This window comes from Columba livia, chromosome 7 (assembly GCF_036013475.1).
Source record: "Columba livia isolate bColLiv1 breed racing homer chromosome 7, bColLiv1.pat.W.v2, whole genome shotgun sequence".
Classification (NCBI taxonomy): Eukaryota; Metazoa; Chordata; class Aves; order Columbiformes; family Columbidae; genus Columba; species Columba livia.
Genome location: NC_088608.1, coordinates 31,214,910 through 31,231,449, shown reverse-complemented (window position 1 = coordinate 31,231,449; position 16,540 = coordinate 31,214,910). Strand labels below are relative to the sequence as shown.

The window sequence follows — 16,540 nt, the reverse complement described above, 5'->3', positions numbered from 1 at the left end:
ATCCAGGTGCCTCCCGCCTTTGCTCAAAGACAGACCTTTAGACTTGCTAGAGACACAAAAGACTGTAAGAGTGGAATCAGGCTGATCTCTTTGAATGCTTGAGTGCAAATAACCCTTCCAAGAAGAGCACTGAAAAAAGAGAAGAAAAAATTTCTCAGTTCTGGCTGTTCCCAGACACATGACCTGGTCCTACATCACTGCCTCCCACTTTCCTCTGGAGCATCACTTACTTTTCAAACACAGAGCAAAGAGTCTTCCAAAGATTAAACTCCTTCACTGGTTTATAACCAATCCTGAAACAAGGGAAGATTAAGTGGCCGTGATTCCAGACTCCTATTATCTAATGCTCCTTTTTCCTAATGTTCACCTTTGCTAAATGACAGTCAGAAGTTTAGAGCTTCAAAACCAGACTTTTGCACACTGCCATAATAATTTAGTCACTGTTCACTTTCCTTGGAAAGCTGAAGTCCCCTGCACATCTTGCAGTTTATAAACAATACAAGCCTTTCTCAAATTTTGCTTGTGCCTTCATTTCAGCTTCCAGTGTCGATTTGTTGCTGTGTTTTGTTTAAAATTCCACCTTGTCATCTTTGGAACTCCATCCGCTCACTTCTTCAATAATAAACAATAAAAGAAAATAGAATAAATGCCTCTTAATTAGGAGATTTTCACCTGGCACAGAGGACCTGGGGAAATCTATTAACTGACTGGAGGAACGCTGGCAGCGTTGCAATTATCAGGAGAGCCTGCTCGCTTCAGTGCAGCCCTCTCTTCCACTTGACTGGCTTTCATCTGATCCACCAGTTAAGGAGTAATGCTAAATAAACGTGCCAGCAGAAAGCCCTGGTTTGATATGGGAAGAATCTCTCTTTTTCTTGTCTCCCAAATCAGGCTCTGCTTAATTTTAGGTATGTTGTCAAGTTTATGCCCATCTGCATTTAACTTAGGCACATGCTAACGGGTCTTGATTAAAAGGATCAGGAATATTTTGTGAGCTGAGGGCCAAAGCCTGAGCTGGGAGCATTTGAGATGCAGTTATTGTGCCAATTAACATCTGCCCTGTAAGCCCACCGGCTCAACCCTGCAGTTCACGTCTGGTTTATCTCAGCAGCTATTCACGTGGCTTGGACACGCACACAGGAGCTGCAAAGATGAGAATGTTCCAGCTCAGCCCACCAGTCGTGAACTCAGCTCCTCCTCAAACTGGAGGGGGTGAATTTAAGCCCAGGCTACAGTTCTGCTATGGCAAGCAAAATGGACCAAAAGCAATAAGTACTGGACCCAAAATGCTCAATGCCTAGTTCGGAGGGAGCTCTTCCTTCCTCAGTAGTCACAGACCTGGAAGGTGTCAAAGGCCTTCTTGGTGATGTACAAAGACATATTCTTCCTCTTTTCCTTATTGTCCCACGCTGCTTCAAGGCTTCTAATGGCTTCCTTGATTGCTCCTGATGTTTTACAAGACTTTGAACATGCTACAATTAAAATAATGAGTGGTATATAAATTCTCTCCCTGCTTCTCTTCTCAAGGAGACAGATTGTTACTGTTTTTCCCCTCCTGAGAAACTCCTGAAATGACTGACAAAAAGCTGTCAAATGATCATTTAGGGAAGCAGGAGCTGTAAGCCAACAAATCTTGTTCACTGAATAACTATCACTCCAGTGCTCCTCATCTTTCACATTCAGGTCCCTGGGTTAATAAATCTCATTGTGGACATCTTGATTTAAGTAACACAAACCTCACACTGTGCCCTAAAACCTAAACGACTCACACCTAGGATAAAGTGATGCACCGAAGCAGCAGTTCACACCAAAACACAGACAAGAAACAGGTTATATATGCTTCCTCAAAGCCTATTTACTATCCCTGGTAAAGAGAGAGCTTTGAGGTTTTTGCCGGGATGTCACAGTACTGACTCCCCTGCTTCTGGTTTTGTACATACTGGTTACAGAGATTCCCCAATGGCTTTTAAAGACTGAAGCCTGTATATCCTCCGTATCAAGAAAAACATGCAAATTGCATTTTTACAAATGTACAGATGCTGTGAAAGAAAATACAGCTGTGAAATTACTACCAATGGCTCTATAAGACAAACAGAAAGTATCTTATGTCAGATCCACACAAAGCACAAACAACTGTGCTGAAAAGCTGCTTATATTATATTCTCTTCACGTACTGAATTCCTAATTTGTTCCAGCGTCTTCCCTGCCCCACAGTTCACAAAGAAGACAAAAGTAATCTTCCCAGTTAGTTAAAAGCGAGTACTACAAAAACGTCAGTGACAGCTCCTCAAAGAGTATAAATCAGTGCAGCCTCATTTAGCGTCACTGGACCTGCTCTGCTTTATACCCACGCAAGATCTGACTTACACCCTCTGACCTGTCCCAAAAGCATGCAAGTCAGCAGAAACACCGCTGCTGAGGAGAGGGGATGTGTGGGCACCGCTGTGGAAGAGCACAGGTTATTGATGGCCTGTCTGATCTTTCCTCCCTGTATTGTTTCCCAGGTCACTTGCTGGGGCCAGGTTTTAATTCCAGCACCCGTATTTCTGTGGCTACTCCATCACAGCCACATTTTGAAATCAAGTCATGCTCCCAGCAAGCAGCTTTCAAAGCACACCTTTCACAGACACAAGGCCACGAGCTTTGCAATAAGCAACTCCTTCCATGGGCCACTGAGCAGAGCACCTGGCTACAAATGTTGGGCTGAAGTCGGTCTGCACCTCTCACTTTTTTCTGCTTTTCCCTCTATTAACCTGTGTCTCTTTAGGAAGGACAAGAGCAATACTGAAGATTGCACTTACCCCTTTCAAGCAAACCACAGTTCAGGAGGCGTTTTCACTCAGTGCCCACAGAACAAGGTCACATTCTCCTCCAAAACAAAGTTCCAAAGCATAGCCTTATGAAAACATGATTGGTGCCATCAATTCCACTGTTAGTAGGCTGCCTAGCAGGAAAATCTGCTGTTTTCCTCAAGGTTAGTTTGAAGAGTTGAGATTTAAGAAGGCAAAGTTCAGTTTACTGCTCTGCCAGACTTTTTTCGAGACTTTGGGCAAGCTTACCAGTTCTATGCTTTGCTCCTCAACTGCAAAATCAGGATTTATCATGCTCCTCTTTTCTCAGTTGAATTCTACTTTACAGCCTGTTATCGATATTGAAATATTCGTCTTTGGGCAATATACTCACACTTCTGCCTGTTGCAAGATAGCCCAGTCTGCCCCAGGTCTTACTCAGATTTTCCCAGCAGCAAATTTGACCCCACTACCTCTCCTTTTCCCTGTCCCTGTGAGCTCCCAAGGAAAGGCAAATACAATCAAGTGCAGGTTCAGTTGGTTCAGTTACTACAGAGATGCTTAAGTGGTTTAGGAGAACAAGTCATACTGATTTTCAACAAGGCTTTTGTGTTCACTTTACTTGGGTGTAAGTGATGATTTCACCATAGCTGGCTACCTCTTTATCTATATTTAATGGCATTTGTCATACACTCTCCTTGCATAGAGCCACAGTTCTCAGAGATCATAAAATCAGGAACAGATAAAAAACACCCACAAGCAAAAAACCCCTCACTACAGATGGTCAAAGAATAGATGCAAATTCCAAAAGAGGCTTTCCCTTACACCCAGTGAACCAGCGTCTTGAGTCAAACATGCCCCAGATGTTACTTCCAAGTCTGAGCTTCAGCTCTGCTTTTGGGAATGATGGTGTTACTGGACTCTGCTGCAAAACTGACTCACTCTGGACTGGGTCCATAACCCTGGCCTTAAAGTCACATCTCACTCCTCACTGCCTCACACAGCTAGACATGGTCTGTCCAAATTTCCACCCCCTTCATGAAGCTGTCAGTGTGGCAAACAGCCATGGGGGTCACTCTGGGGCCCTTCCCCTCCATTTTCTCTCATGGGACAGGTGAGACCAAACCCTAGGGAAAGAATTTCCTGATAACAGCACATCCTATTGCACGGCCACTGCTCCAGACACCATCACCTGTTCATGGACTGACAGCACAGGATGGTGATTGCTCTTTCCACGTGTGTATGTATATGTGGTTTTGTTTGTGTGTGTGCATGTGTGGTGGGGAAGGTTATAGTTAAAGATTACATTAATGAAGGTATTAAGGTAATTGGCCAAAAAACAACAAAAAAAACCCACAATATAAGTTTCTACTTAAAATGAAAAATCTGTAGGTCACAGAAAAAACAGCGGAGGTACATGTTTGACATAATTGTGATACTACTGGACATTCTTGCAAGTAGTCTCAAAATGACCTTTTTTCCTCGATTCAACTCAGGCCATTTGTTTTCCTGCAGCCAAATCACACAACCCAAAACAACTCTTTCTCCATCTTACAGGGCCCAGTGGCAGAGTCATATGGAAACATTGCTGCCGCAGGACAAAAGCTTTACAGTTGCACCAGCACCGAATCCAACCTTCTTTGGAAAGAAGTTCACTGGAACAAATATAAATGCGGCAGATGGTGCCCTTCCCAGTCTCTCCTGTCTGCAAATGGCTGGCCATGCCTGTCCACCACTGAGAACAGATATTTACAGGTCAGAACGGTTTTTCCCCACCCCCCATAACATTATCCCATACAATCTTTCATGCATAGAGTGAGATTCCCTGCATAAATTGGTGAGGCCTTCTGCTCATGTCTGAATCACTGCCTGTGCCGAGGATGCAAGGCAGCATGCGATGGATGAATGCTGCTTGCTGAGCTGCTCACAAAGGCCTCCACCTGCCTCTGAACCTCCTTTCCCATGTGTCTATCATATCCGCTTGTTCTAGCTCTAAATTTCCTCTTGGCAGAGACCATCTCCTTGTTATCAGTCTCTACAACAGCTCTGCAGGGTCCAAATCAAGACTCTTGGCAGAGATGTTACTCCAACTGCATCCAAAACCTTGCTGCAAAGAACCCCCAAATCAATCGAGAGAAAAAAAGAAAGGGATGGATTCGACGAAACAGAGAATGAGCTTGCAACCAGAACCAGTGCCCAGGAACAGAGCAACTGGTTCTGGTAACAGTATTTCAACAGCAGAAAGATTTAAAGCAATGGCAGTGTCACAGCTCATTCTTTTCAATTGGAAATAATCCTGCAGCACAGGTAAGACTCATGCCAGGCGTGCCAGGGACTGGAAACAGCTGGCTGCAGGAAGAGCACACATGTGCCAAGTCTCATTTGCATCACTCAATTAGCTTTCCCTCGGCTATTGCAGAGATGTGTTTCCTGATGCGGCTCACTGGACTAGTCTCTTAGTTCAGGTCAGAAGTGTTTTTCCCTTGCTCTGTGCCTTTGTGCCAGTGTGTCTTCAACATAATGCAGCCAGACAATCCATCCCCTCCAACGCAGGTTCTGAGGTAAGACAGTTTCCTTGGGAAGGTCTGAGTACAGATAGTGGAGTGAAAATCTGCACTGATAAGTGAATGAGAGTAAATTAATTTATACCACTGGCAGCCAGAGCTGAATCTCCTGAATCCACTTACAAGGGACATTGGTTGTGTATGATACAAATGCAAGGCTGGATGCTGCAAGAGGGCTTTCTGTAGCAGGCTGCCTAGTCACCAGAAGGAGGAAAAACTCTCTGGGATGGTACCAGCTATGGATCACATTACTAGTAGTATTATCACTTGCTACCCACTGCAGAGAAAGAAAAAACAACCTCGGTCATATCAGACAGTTCAGCGCGATTAGCATTTGTGGAGTGATGCTGGATTTATACCAGCCGAGGATGGGGCCAGCCTCTGGGGTGCCAAGCACGCTGTTCCAAAGCATGTTGCTCCAACAGCAAGGAAATCAAACTGATTCTGGATATATTGTTTTTCTTCCTCAGGAGCTGCACATATATATTTAAGGTACTCAAGACAAATGCAACATGACACAGAAGTTAGAGGGCAAAAACTTGTGCAGCCAAACAATAGATTTCCGTAAATAATCAAGCTACTTCTGTTTGACATCTCCCTCCTCATTTATTTTTCTTTAGCTCCAGATCCAGCTTGTTCCGGGGGCAAGGAAGAGCAAGAGCTGCTCAATTAAAACCGTGCAGCTGGTCAAAGCAGCAGAAATCACAGCAGATGAACTAACACCTCAGAGATGTATTGGCTACAGTGCGCTCCCAGTGCCATCATGTGGTGAAATGTGCTTAGCGCCACGGGTACCTGAAGCAGAAACACCGGCAACGTACAGCCGATAACTCAGGAGGTTCTCCCAACCTTGTAAACCATGAAGGGAAAGCTCAAGTCAGCAAGAAGCTGTAACTGAAATACAGCACGGCACTTTAATTTACTGCTATCTTTCCTGCTTACTTTTATATGGTCATTTTTCTTGAAGAGGGAAGAAGACTTATATTTAAATATGTCTGGAATTCTAGATGTTTGAAAGTGTGGTACGAAAGCAACACATACTGCATGGTCACAGCAAGGCAGAGAAGATTAAAAATCAATTTGCAAGGCAAGAAAAAAATGCAGTATATTTGACCTTCAGATGTAGTAAGTGAAGACAAGTCCTGTGTTTGAATGCTAACTCTGCCCTAGGTACAGAAGCACAGTCTGCTGCTACTCGTTGTAGGCCATCCACATGCCCAGCCTCAGAGATACAGTGAGGATTTTCCTAAATAAACCACAACTTCCATAATCCCCGAAAACAGTCAAGAACTCAAAGGAGTTCTTTTACCAAAAATAGTGTTTTCAGAAATTTCCTCTGTCTAGGTGAGGCAATGAACTGGGTTTTAAGACAACACTGCTTATTCCAAGCACAGAAATAGATTTCTCATCAGCACTGACTGCATCTATGCTCAGAGTCTATGACAGGTTCCCTAGCAGAAGGATCCCTAGAAGGACCATGGTGTCCTAAGGCAAGGCTGTTGATTTTTCTTACCCATTTCCTTCCTTCAGGATCTTCTCCATGTTCACAATGTTACGCATCTTATACAGGAACCACTTGTCAATGGCTGTGAGTTCATGGATAACATCCACGGGGACTTCGTTATGCAAGGCCTGCCAAAAAGAGGATAGCACTGAACAGCCCCTTTAATACACACTTTGCAAATACAGATTTCACCTGCAAATGGGTAGCAACAACCATACAACATACAAACATAAAAAGTACCGTAGACTAAGCAGGACAAATCAAAGGTTCATCTACCCCAGGATTCTGTCTCCTGCAGCAAAAGAAAACAAGCCCCTCAGGCAGCACAGGGAGGCACCAGCCACTCCTGCATATGCTTTGGTTCCAAAAGCTGGCTTTGGTTGGAGCAAGATAGAGATAATGTGATTTTCACAGAGCCAGTAGCCAGATTTAAACTGATGGCAACAAGGCTTGGTGGCCACTATGTGCCTTAAATACCTACAGCAAGGCACATTCAGCCTGTAACACTAGCTCCTCCATCTGCACCCCAGACCACTCAAGTTGCCTAAATCTCAGACTCGCTGTCGATCTCCCAGCTGCAAATGGTAAACACGAAGGTCCAGATTCTCGACTGTGGTGGAACTCTTTGCTTCAGAGCATAAATCTTGATTTACCCTTAAAATACAAGACTGAATCGGAACATGTGGTCTTGAAAGAGCCCTGAAGAAAGGGAAAGTCCTGTCCTGAGTGACGCTTTGCAGCTATAGTATAATTCAGGCTTCGCTCTCTGTATCTCAAGTTAATGTCAAGATCACACCAATTCCCCTGCATTATCTTGCTGGGGTTATTTTATTATTATTATTATTTTATTTTTATCAAACTATTTGCAACCATGGACACTGCAATATTAAAAATACATACCAGAGGAATATGCTAAAGAGTCCCCCAATGCAATACAGTTTTTTCTTCTACCCTGCTATTTCTAGGGTCTCACTAGTAATGTACAGTTACAACTCTCCTGATAGAACAACTATAATCAGCCGTAATGATAATACCAGCACAGTATCTTTGCTGAGCCAAAGTAATCAGGCTCATTAATTTGTTACCATGCTTAATTGTTTTCTTGCAGGGCGGCATCCCTGGAACAAAGTCAGAGCAATGCCACTAAAGAAAACATCAATCAAGGAAAGAGCCTGGCCCGCTGCACCCCAGCATTATTCCATCAAGTCACCAAGCTGCAGACACAACTTTGTACCATTATCACTTGCTTCAGCTCTGTGGTGTGGAGACTTTACGCCTACTGAGAGAAATGCACAGGTCACCCCAGCACTGGGCTCCAAGCAGGGACCACCCACACAGACAAGGGACAAGTAACAGTTCATCAGGCACTGCTAAATACTGGCACCACCTTCCACCTTTCCTAAAGGGTTTCCAGGCAGCTCACCTGGGCCTCGCTCTCACTTTTCCTGAGAGGTAATAAGACGCTGACTTGAATATCCTGCTCGCTCATAAGCAGCAGTGAAAGTCTCTAATGCACATTTTGCTCCTTCAGAGCAACTGGTTATTTACACACCGAACTTACAGCTAGTGCCTGGCACCAAACAGCCACCGCTTTTCCAAAGGTCTGCAAGGAGAAGCGTGGGGCCGTCATAGTGGTCCCTGGGCATGGGCACTAACAGGGTGGGGCTTCTCACACATTTCTGGGTGCAATACTGGTACGAGGCAACTCCTAAAGGGTCCCTCCCATCCCAGTTTCTTAGTGCTTGGAGGGTACAGTGACACTGCCATATTAGTGGGATGTGAGAAGGTCTCTTCTGCCCATCTACTTTCACAAACCACATGGGAGGCACAAAAAGAAAAAAAAAAAAAAGGCAAAGCCTTTCAGCAGGACAGTGTGACTTCAGAGCCCTGCCCACCTTCAAGAGCATCCTGTCCAGTAAACACTGGCCCTGTACTAGAAAGTCATGGATTTTATGGGACTGCTGAGTCAGGGAGCAAGCCTGGTCTCCAGGCCAAGCAACAGAGGGTTGCTCAGCCACCCACACTGCCTCTAGGGCAGGGAAGTATTTAGCTGCCTGTGGACAGAAGTACAAATGCAAACTAACACATCTGTCGCATGGACAAGTAGGAGATCAGAGCATAAGTCATCTGGGACCACTCGCATGTAACCCCTAAAAGGGCCCATAAAAGATCTGCTACAACCTGAGCTGCCCTGATGAGACAGTTACGTCATTGCAGCACTTGGACACTGGCCACGAATAAGTCTCATCTATTTCAGCCTTTCTCCCAGTGCCTTTTAAAACAGGGAGTCCCATTACAACAGCGATAGCTCTGAATGGCAGCTGAACTCCCTTCCCTTCCACCTGAACAGTTACTGTTTTCATCATCCAACAGACAAAGGAGAGAGAAAAAGTACAAAGCCTTGAAAATGTGACTAGTGGGGCTTGGAGGGAGGAGAAGACATAAAACAAGCTCCATGCTGTTTCAAACAAAGCTGTTGGCTAACGGGGACTAACTGTTGGCTTTTAAATGTCAGCAAGTTGGAAAGAGATTTCCAGGCAGGCAGCCCCAGCTGCCAGAAGTACCTCTTCCTGATATTGCTTGTCTCAGTTATTAACGGGGATGAATTAGTGCACTGTGTCAGACAGAGCCAGCCCTTTATAGGGAGGGATTAAGACTTTGATCTTGCTTTTTTCAACAGCTCCCAGTGAAAATGCCACCAGCTGGGAACACCCAGAGTGTTCAGTGGGGCCCAAGCTCACCTTCATCTCCCCAGATCCCTGGTGTTAACACGGGGCTAAGATTAACCTTTAAAAAAGCTCTCTGAGCCACTCAGGGAGACAAAAAGCAAGATTTTTCTCTCAGTCACCAAAAAAGCTATAATAAAGACCAAGAACAGCTGTAGAAGGATGTTGTACGTTTATGAAGACAGAACATTTCCCCAGCTTGAAAAGCAAGAGTCAACAGCTGGATAAGCCACACATTTATAGAACATCTTGTGATTTTCATTCAGGCCATCTATAAGAATACCTATGTGAAAACCTTTTTACAAATACAGCACAACCTCAGCTCCACACACTCATGTGGGGGATGTAATGACATGTATGTACACATGAGCACAAAGGGCTTAAAGATTCCACCATGCAAAGTCAGTGCACAAAAAATACTAACAAGTTAGCTGCAGCAAAGCCGAAGTGTGAAACTGCACCCACCTTGTAAAGTAATTAACCTCACATTTACCATGTGATACACGCAGGCAAACACCAGGGAGATGAACAGAGAAATAATTTCACAGCCTGGCACCTTACAATAATACCCCCCATTACCCAGATACCTTGAAAGATGAAGTGATTTGCCTGGTGTGATGGGTTAAAAGAATGCTAGGGGCAACTGAGCCTATTTCAAAGAACAGGGGATTTCCTGTGCTCTAAATTTAACAGTGTTTTAATTTTTTAGTTTCAAGCCCATACCAATGCAACAACTGCAAAACACAGTGCTCTCACAGACTGCGGCTTGCCATTCTTTACTATCCTTCATTATTTCAGTTCTCAAAAGTTTCTTCATTTTTTCCCTCCTCCCTTTGTATAAATTAATAGCAATCTGCAAAACTGGCCAACTTTGACTGACATGCTATTGTAAATAAGGGCTGAACATTAGCCAATATTTAGCAAACAGTTCTACTTTAGGAACAAGCAAAGGAAAGTGATCCAGGTCTTCATCAACACTCAGCTGGAAGCTGAAGTGCAAGGGCACAGGAGTGCAACTGCTGCTGAATGCAATGAGCATTGGCTAAGACTGTAACAAAAGGCAAACACATTACCTAAATACAGAAAATGCAGGAAAATACAGATGCCAGCAGGAAAAGTCATATAGTCACCCAGCTATTATGTTCTATAGATGAAGTTACATGCAATAGCAAATACCAACAGCAAGGATCCTACACAAGGTGCTCCCGGCGTGATTCTCACCTCAGTTGAGTCAATCCAGTAGCTATAATTCAACGGATATAGGTCAAGGGATTTCTATCTTTTATTACCTTGGCTATTGCGAATATCCGAGTACTGGATGGCTCCAAGAGTTCCTTCTGGAGATCTACGACATCTGGCCAGGCTTTATTCATGGGTAGATGTGAAGTGAAGCCATCTACAGATGGGTGGCACATTCTCAGGGCCTTCTGGAAGCTCTCTTCAAAAGTGCGTCCAATAGCCATGACCTGTAACAGAAGCACTTCCACATTAGCTATGGTAAGCCCAGCCCAGCCTAGCCCAGCTGTTCCCTGAATTACAGAGAACTGCAAATTTAAAGCACGAAGACAGACATTCGGAGCAGTTACAGCCTTTGGACCTCCCCACTAAGATAGTCCTGCAGGCTTTAAGATAGGCAGGGCTGACTGAGCCTTGGGAGTCTCACCTCTAGGCCTGACTCTGCCGATATTATCAACAGGGAGCTTCAGACAAGTGACTGCTTTCTGCTTTCGTATCTCTACCCATAAAATACAGGAAACCGCTGCTCTCCTCTGTCAACTGCTTTGAAGCACTTTAGTTGAGGGAAGCATTATGCAGCAGCATGGGTGTAGTAATACAGAAGGATATTTCTGTTTAACAACCTGTTAGAGACAGAAACTCACCGTGGGAATTCTAAGGTTCAGAAGAAATCTGCTCCCCTTCCTTTAAATTGCATTTAACAGTGACTCTCCCATATGAGGACTCTCTTAAAAGGATTACTCCTCCTTGGCATCGCAGCACTGGGGTTTCCCTCCCTCAATCCACATCTAATAAGTAAGCAGGCCTTTCTCTGTGGAAATCTGTGAGGTAACAGAGCCCTTTCTCAAATTTCTACATTTTTATTTCCCAGTGCAGTGAAACCCTAACAGAATAAAAATCTTCTCAAACACAAGTTGAAAAACGTCAAAGAAATAAAAAAACAACATTGTTTTCTCTTTTCTCACAGCTCCAGGCCCACTGCCCAGCACAACAAAGCTCAGGAAAAATCAAGCCAGGTCAGAACGTTCAGTTAATAAAAATGGAGTAGGTGCTGCAATATGCCTTCAAGTTCAGGCCTAGGGAGACGATGGTGCCATACTAACAGAGATACAGCAGCAAGAAGCTCTTTGCTCCAAAGATACCCCCTCCTACTTGCAGGTCCTGAAAATGAACGTTTTTGCCAAGTACCTCCACCAGCTGCAACCTGCATCTCTCAAGCCTCTCCATCCCTGTTCCAGTTCGCCCTGTAGCAGTCAGAGACCTGCACAGTTTGAGCTCTGACTCTTCCAATATTTCCCTCCTCCTTTTACCCAACAACCTGCCTTGAGAATGACAGCGGGTTTGTCCAGTTCTGCTTTTGTGATATGTGGCCACTACGGATAGCCAGGAGGTGTTTACAGCTCATGATGCACAAGGCAACTGTATTTAGGAACCCTCGCTCTGGAGAACACTCCAAAAACCACTAAGCAGAGAGGATTAATACCACTAAGACTCAACTCACTGAAAACAAAACAAAAACAAACAACCAAAACAAAAACAAACAATAAAACCAAACCAAACCAAAACAAAACAAAAACAAACTAACCAACTACAGACCAAAACTTCATTGTCATTAAAAGTCAAAACCGCCACTGGAAAACCAATTTGTAATTAATCCTTCCAGTTGTGATGAAGACTTGTTGTCTGAGCAACAAGGTCTCACGTGTCAAAATAATTTAATAGAATAGCTACTTGAAAAGCATTAGGAAAAAGGGCAGATGAAAAAATACACAATTATTTTGCTTTGGTAGCTGATACGTAATTAACTAATTGAGTAGTTTACCCATTTTGCTTCATTTGTATCCTCTTAAAAAATGGTCTGAAAATGCTCTTATTGTTCCAGGCACCTTAAAATCAGGGTTTAAAAGTCACACTGTCATGTTCCAGATGTATGAGACTTTATAATGAAGAAAAGTCCAGGCTTCAGCACAAGATTACAGGTTGTGTCTGGATTTCAGGAGCAGAAGTAGGCTGAGATTTGGCATATGGTTTTAACGGAGAGGACAAATAACTATGGGAACAACAAAGAGCTGTGGCTCGCCAGCATCACTGAAAATCTTAGCAAACTACAAATCTTGAAGATATACTCTAATTAACCACCACTATAGAACCCCAAACAAAAAGTAACTCGGAGTCCTGTAGTGAGTGTTAAGAATGAAGTCAATCTCAGGTGATCCAAAGTGGTCTCCTTCCCTTAGGAGTCAAACCGCTTACGAATCCAAGATTACACAGTCCTACCTCATTTCAATTGGTGATATTACTAGATAAAAATCATTTGAGCTGAATAAATATCTTCAAAAGCCACTAAGTCACTGAAGATAGATATTCTGAGGGTTTCTAAGAAAGAGAAATTACTTTCCCAAGTGGTGGAACACAAGGAAAGGAGAGAGCCTTGCACTCACCTCTCCCACACTTTTCATGGAGCTTCCAATCTGTTTGGACACATGCTGAAAGCGGTCCAGATCCCAGCGGGGTATCTTGGTGACAACATAATCCAGGCTGGGCTCAAAGCAGGCAGAGGTTTTTCCTGTCACCACGTTCTTGATTTCTGGCAAGGGGATTCCCAAGGCAATCTTGGCAGCAATGAATGCTAATGGATACCTGCCATAGAGGAGAAGTAGAGAACAGTAGAGTGGGAAGCACTTTGTTTTTGTGGATCCCAGTAGTGGATCAAGTTAAACAGATGTGAGATGATTTTTCCCTCCTCAGCATAACGGAAGGTTACTGTGCTCGAGCACAGCAGGGCCTGTCCAGCTTCCTACCTCAACACATTGTAGCACTACCAACCTAGATCTGGGACTTGCTTTATTACGTGCAAAGCCACCATTTTAAGTCTCTGTCACACCCACGGTGAGACCAAACCATCCAGTTTGCTGACAGTCTGTCGTCCAAAAAGAAAACAATCAAACGCCCACTGTCCAACATCATGGCTTATCTCCAGTCTGTTATGGCACTTCAACAACCACAAGAGCTGTTGATGACTGCAAATTAGAGATTAATTTGTGCCTCTCGACAGCATCTGCAAAGTGCAATTAAGAAGCCAATTTTTAAGCAGCCTGCTCTGACCATCCTTATCTTGATTAGTTTATGATTAGCCAACAAAACAAAGGCAGCTAGCAACACCATTTGCATCAATCTGACAGACAGCTCATTAATAACTGTGTCCTCTGGGTCCCAGAGGCGATTTGCAGCCAACACATGGACACAATGGCTATGCTTTGTAAGGACAGCTATTAGGCTTCCCCCCATGCCCCTCCTGGGAGTTTTTCCCATTTGCAGTTACAGCATCAGCAGGTTGGAGGGGACCTGGAGGGCTCACTAAACCTTCTTACATCTCCCAGTAGGACCAAGTCTCCAACAGTCAGTCCTAGCAAATGCTGACAAGAACTGTTGTCGGAAGCTTCCCATGCAGAAATCTGCACCTTACTGACCTGGCTGCTCCAGAGTTCTCCCTAACAGCCAAGTTGAGTCTTCCTTGATGCAAATTAAGCCCGCGCCTCCTTGCCTTAACTGCATGGAGAGCAGATGCAGGAACTCTTCTCCCTTGCAGCTGTCACATATTTAAATAACACACTAATCTAAGTCCCTTATCATAATTCTCTCTTTCTGTTTTTCTCCCCTCAGTTTTCGTTTATTCATTTGTGGTTCTTTTTCTGTGGTTTTAAAGTAATCTTACCCTGTTGCCTTGGAGGCCAAAGCTGAACTTCTTGAGAGTCTGGCATTAACTTCAATGATGTAGTACTCCAGGGAAGTTGGATGCAGAGCGAACTGGATATTACATTCTCCCACAATGCCCAAATGTCGGACAACTTTGATGGCACGATCCCTCAGCATCTGAAATTCCTCGTTAGTGAGTGTCTGGCTCGGAGCCACTACAACAGAATCTCCTGTTTGTCACAAGGTAGTAGAGAAGGAAAATGAGAAGCAGCACAGTAACCATAAATTCTAGCCACACAGGTCACTTTCCTTGCTAACCACTCCTAGTGATGAAGGCACCACAGGCATTCAAATCCATGGATGCACAGTTGGTGAAAAGCACAGATAGTTAGAAACTCAGAGCTGGAGAGGCCAGGCAGTCTTCTGGAAAATGGGATCATAGGGATAGATTTAGCCTAACAATATCTGTTTCACACCCTAGCTGGCTGTAAACAAGACCTAAAGAGTATTTCTAGAGCGCACTTCATCAATCAAAAAACTACATCAATACCAACATGCAGAAGGGCTCTAGACAAAAAAAGTTAATGAGTCATTTCCAGTGAGCCACCCCGCACCCAAGCCTACCTGTATGGACTCCCATAGCATCAATGTTTTCCATATTGCAGACAGCAATACAGTTATCAGCAGCATCTCTCACAACTTCATACTCTATCTCCTTCCAGCCAACAACTGACTTTTCCACAAGAATTTGGTTAGTCATTGCAAATGCCTGGGAACATGTTAGGGAACATGAACAGTAAAAAAGAAAATCTTATTAGAATATGTTCCATATTTTAGACTTCCCTGGGTTATCTCCAGACATCCCAGAGCAACACAAAAATTGAAAGATTAAGATAAGTGAAGTTCATAGCACTGATGACAAGCACTTTGTATTCCCCCCACCTCCTTTAAAAAAAAAAAAAAAAAGCATTAGCTTCATTTGAAAGGCACAGAAAATATTTATGTGATCTCATGGGGAAAAAAAAAGGCAGGGAATGTGAGCTTGCAATGGCATATATATAACAAATTGGAATATAAAAACATCTAAGGCTTCAATCATGCAACAGACACACGCTTTTGTGTGTATATGTGGGCAGTACCATGGACTTAGGAGAACTCTGCAGAAAGCCAAATGACTAAGTGATGGCGAGTGTGGGTGCCAGCAAACACTATGTAATTAATAGCACTAATAATGCTGCTTATCATTGGCATGCTAACCAGAAGCAAGACTTGTGATTTATTCTTAAACTAATCTTGAAAGCACTCCTCAGTGCAAGGGACAAAAATGAAAAATACAGTTTGTTGGTAAATGAGCATAATCTAAGTGAATAAATAGCCTCAATATTAGCAGATAAAAAACATCAATCAATTCTCGCTTAAAATCCTGGAAAGCAATGGGCATATTATCAATCCATCCTTTAGCAAAGCTGCTTGTTTTAGTGCTTCCCATGAATCAGTCATCAGTCTGGTCTCATAGGTAGTTAGATCAAGCTGTTATTCAAATGTTGCCCTTAGCTCAGTTGCCAAACTCACACACACATACAAAAAAACATACTTTGAGGAGTGGCACTTCACACCCAGCCTAAGCAGGCCCTGAATTTGAGGTGATGTAGCGGGAACACCTAAACACACTTGTAAGACAATCTACACTGTTCCTGTGTTACTGTCTATTGCTTTCTCTCACTCAAAATTAGCAGAGTCAGGAGACAGGAACTCAGTGTCAGATTACCTGAACTCGCTGTGCTATGGAACAGCCACAGGTGTTCAGTTATCCAAATTATTTACAATTCAGACTCCAGAATCTGAAAATCCAGTTCACAGAATTACTACAGGTCATGTTCATAACTGAAAAGAACAGTTTCTGCTGGGCTGTGGAAATGAGCTAACTCAACAAGACCCAATTGTTTTGCACTGTAAATTTTGAAATATTGATACCAAACTGGGAGGTGCTGCTGACATTCTTGAGGGACAGGAGGGCTTGCAGAG

The 16,540-nt window shown here is 43.7% G+C and overlaps 1 protein-coding gene across 5 annotated transcripts in view; it reads right to left on the bottom strand.

The window, feature by feature from the left end:
* The window catches only part of CPS1 (carbamoyl-phosphate synthase 1), a 117,605-nt gene that overhangs the window by 40,383 nt on the left and 60,682 nt on the right, over positions 1–16,540 (bottom strand). For all 5 annotated transcript variants that reach the window (XM_021286651.2, XM_021286650.2, XM_021286648.2 and 2 more), the window contains 5 exons: positions 15,140–15,284; positions 14,535–14,745; positions 13,261–13,459; positions 10,873–11,049; positions 6,867–6,985 (listed from right to left, as the gene is read on the bottom strand). In XM_021286651.2, the coding sequence (XP_021142326.2) occupies positions 6,867–6,985; positions 10,873–11,049; positions 13,261–13,459; positions 14,535–14,745; positions 15,140–15,284 (851 nt within the window). The remainder of the gene's footprint in view (positions 1–6,866; positions 6,986–10,872; positions 11,050–13,260; positions 13,460–14,534; positions 14,746–15,139; positions 15,285–16,540) is intronic.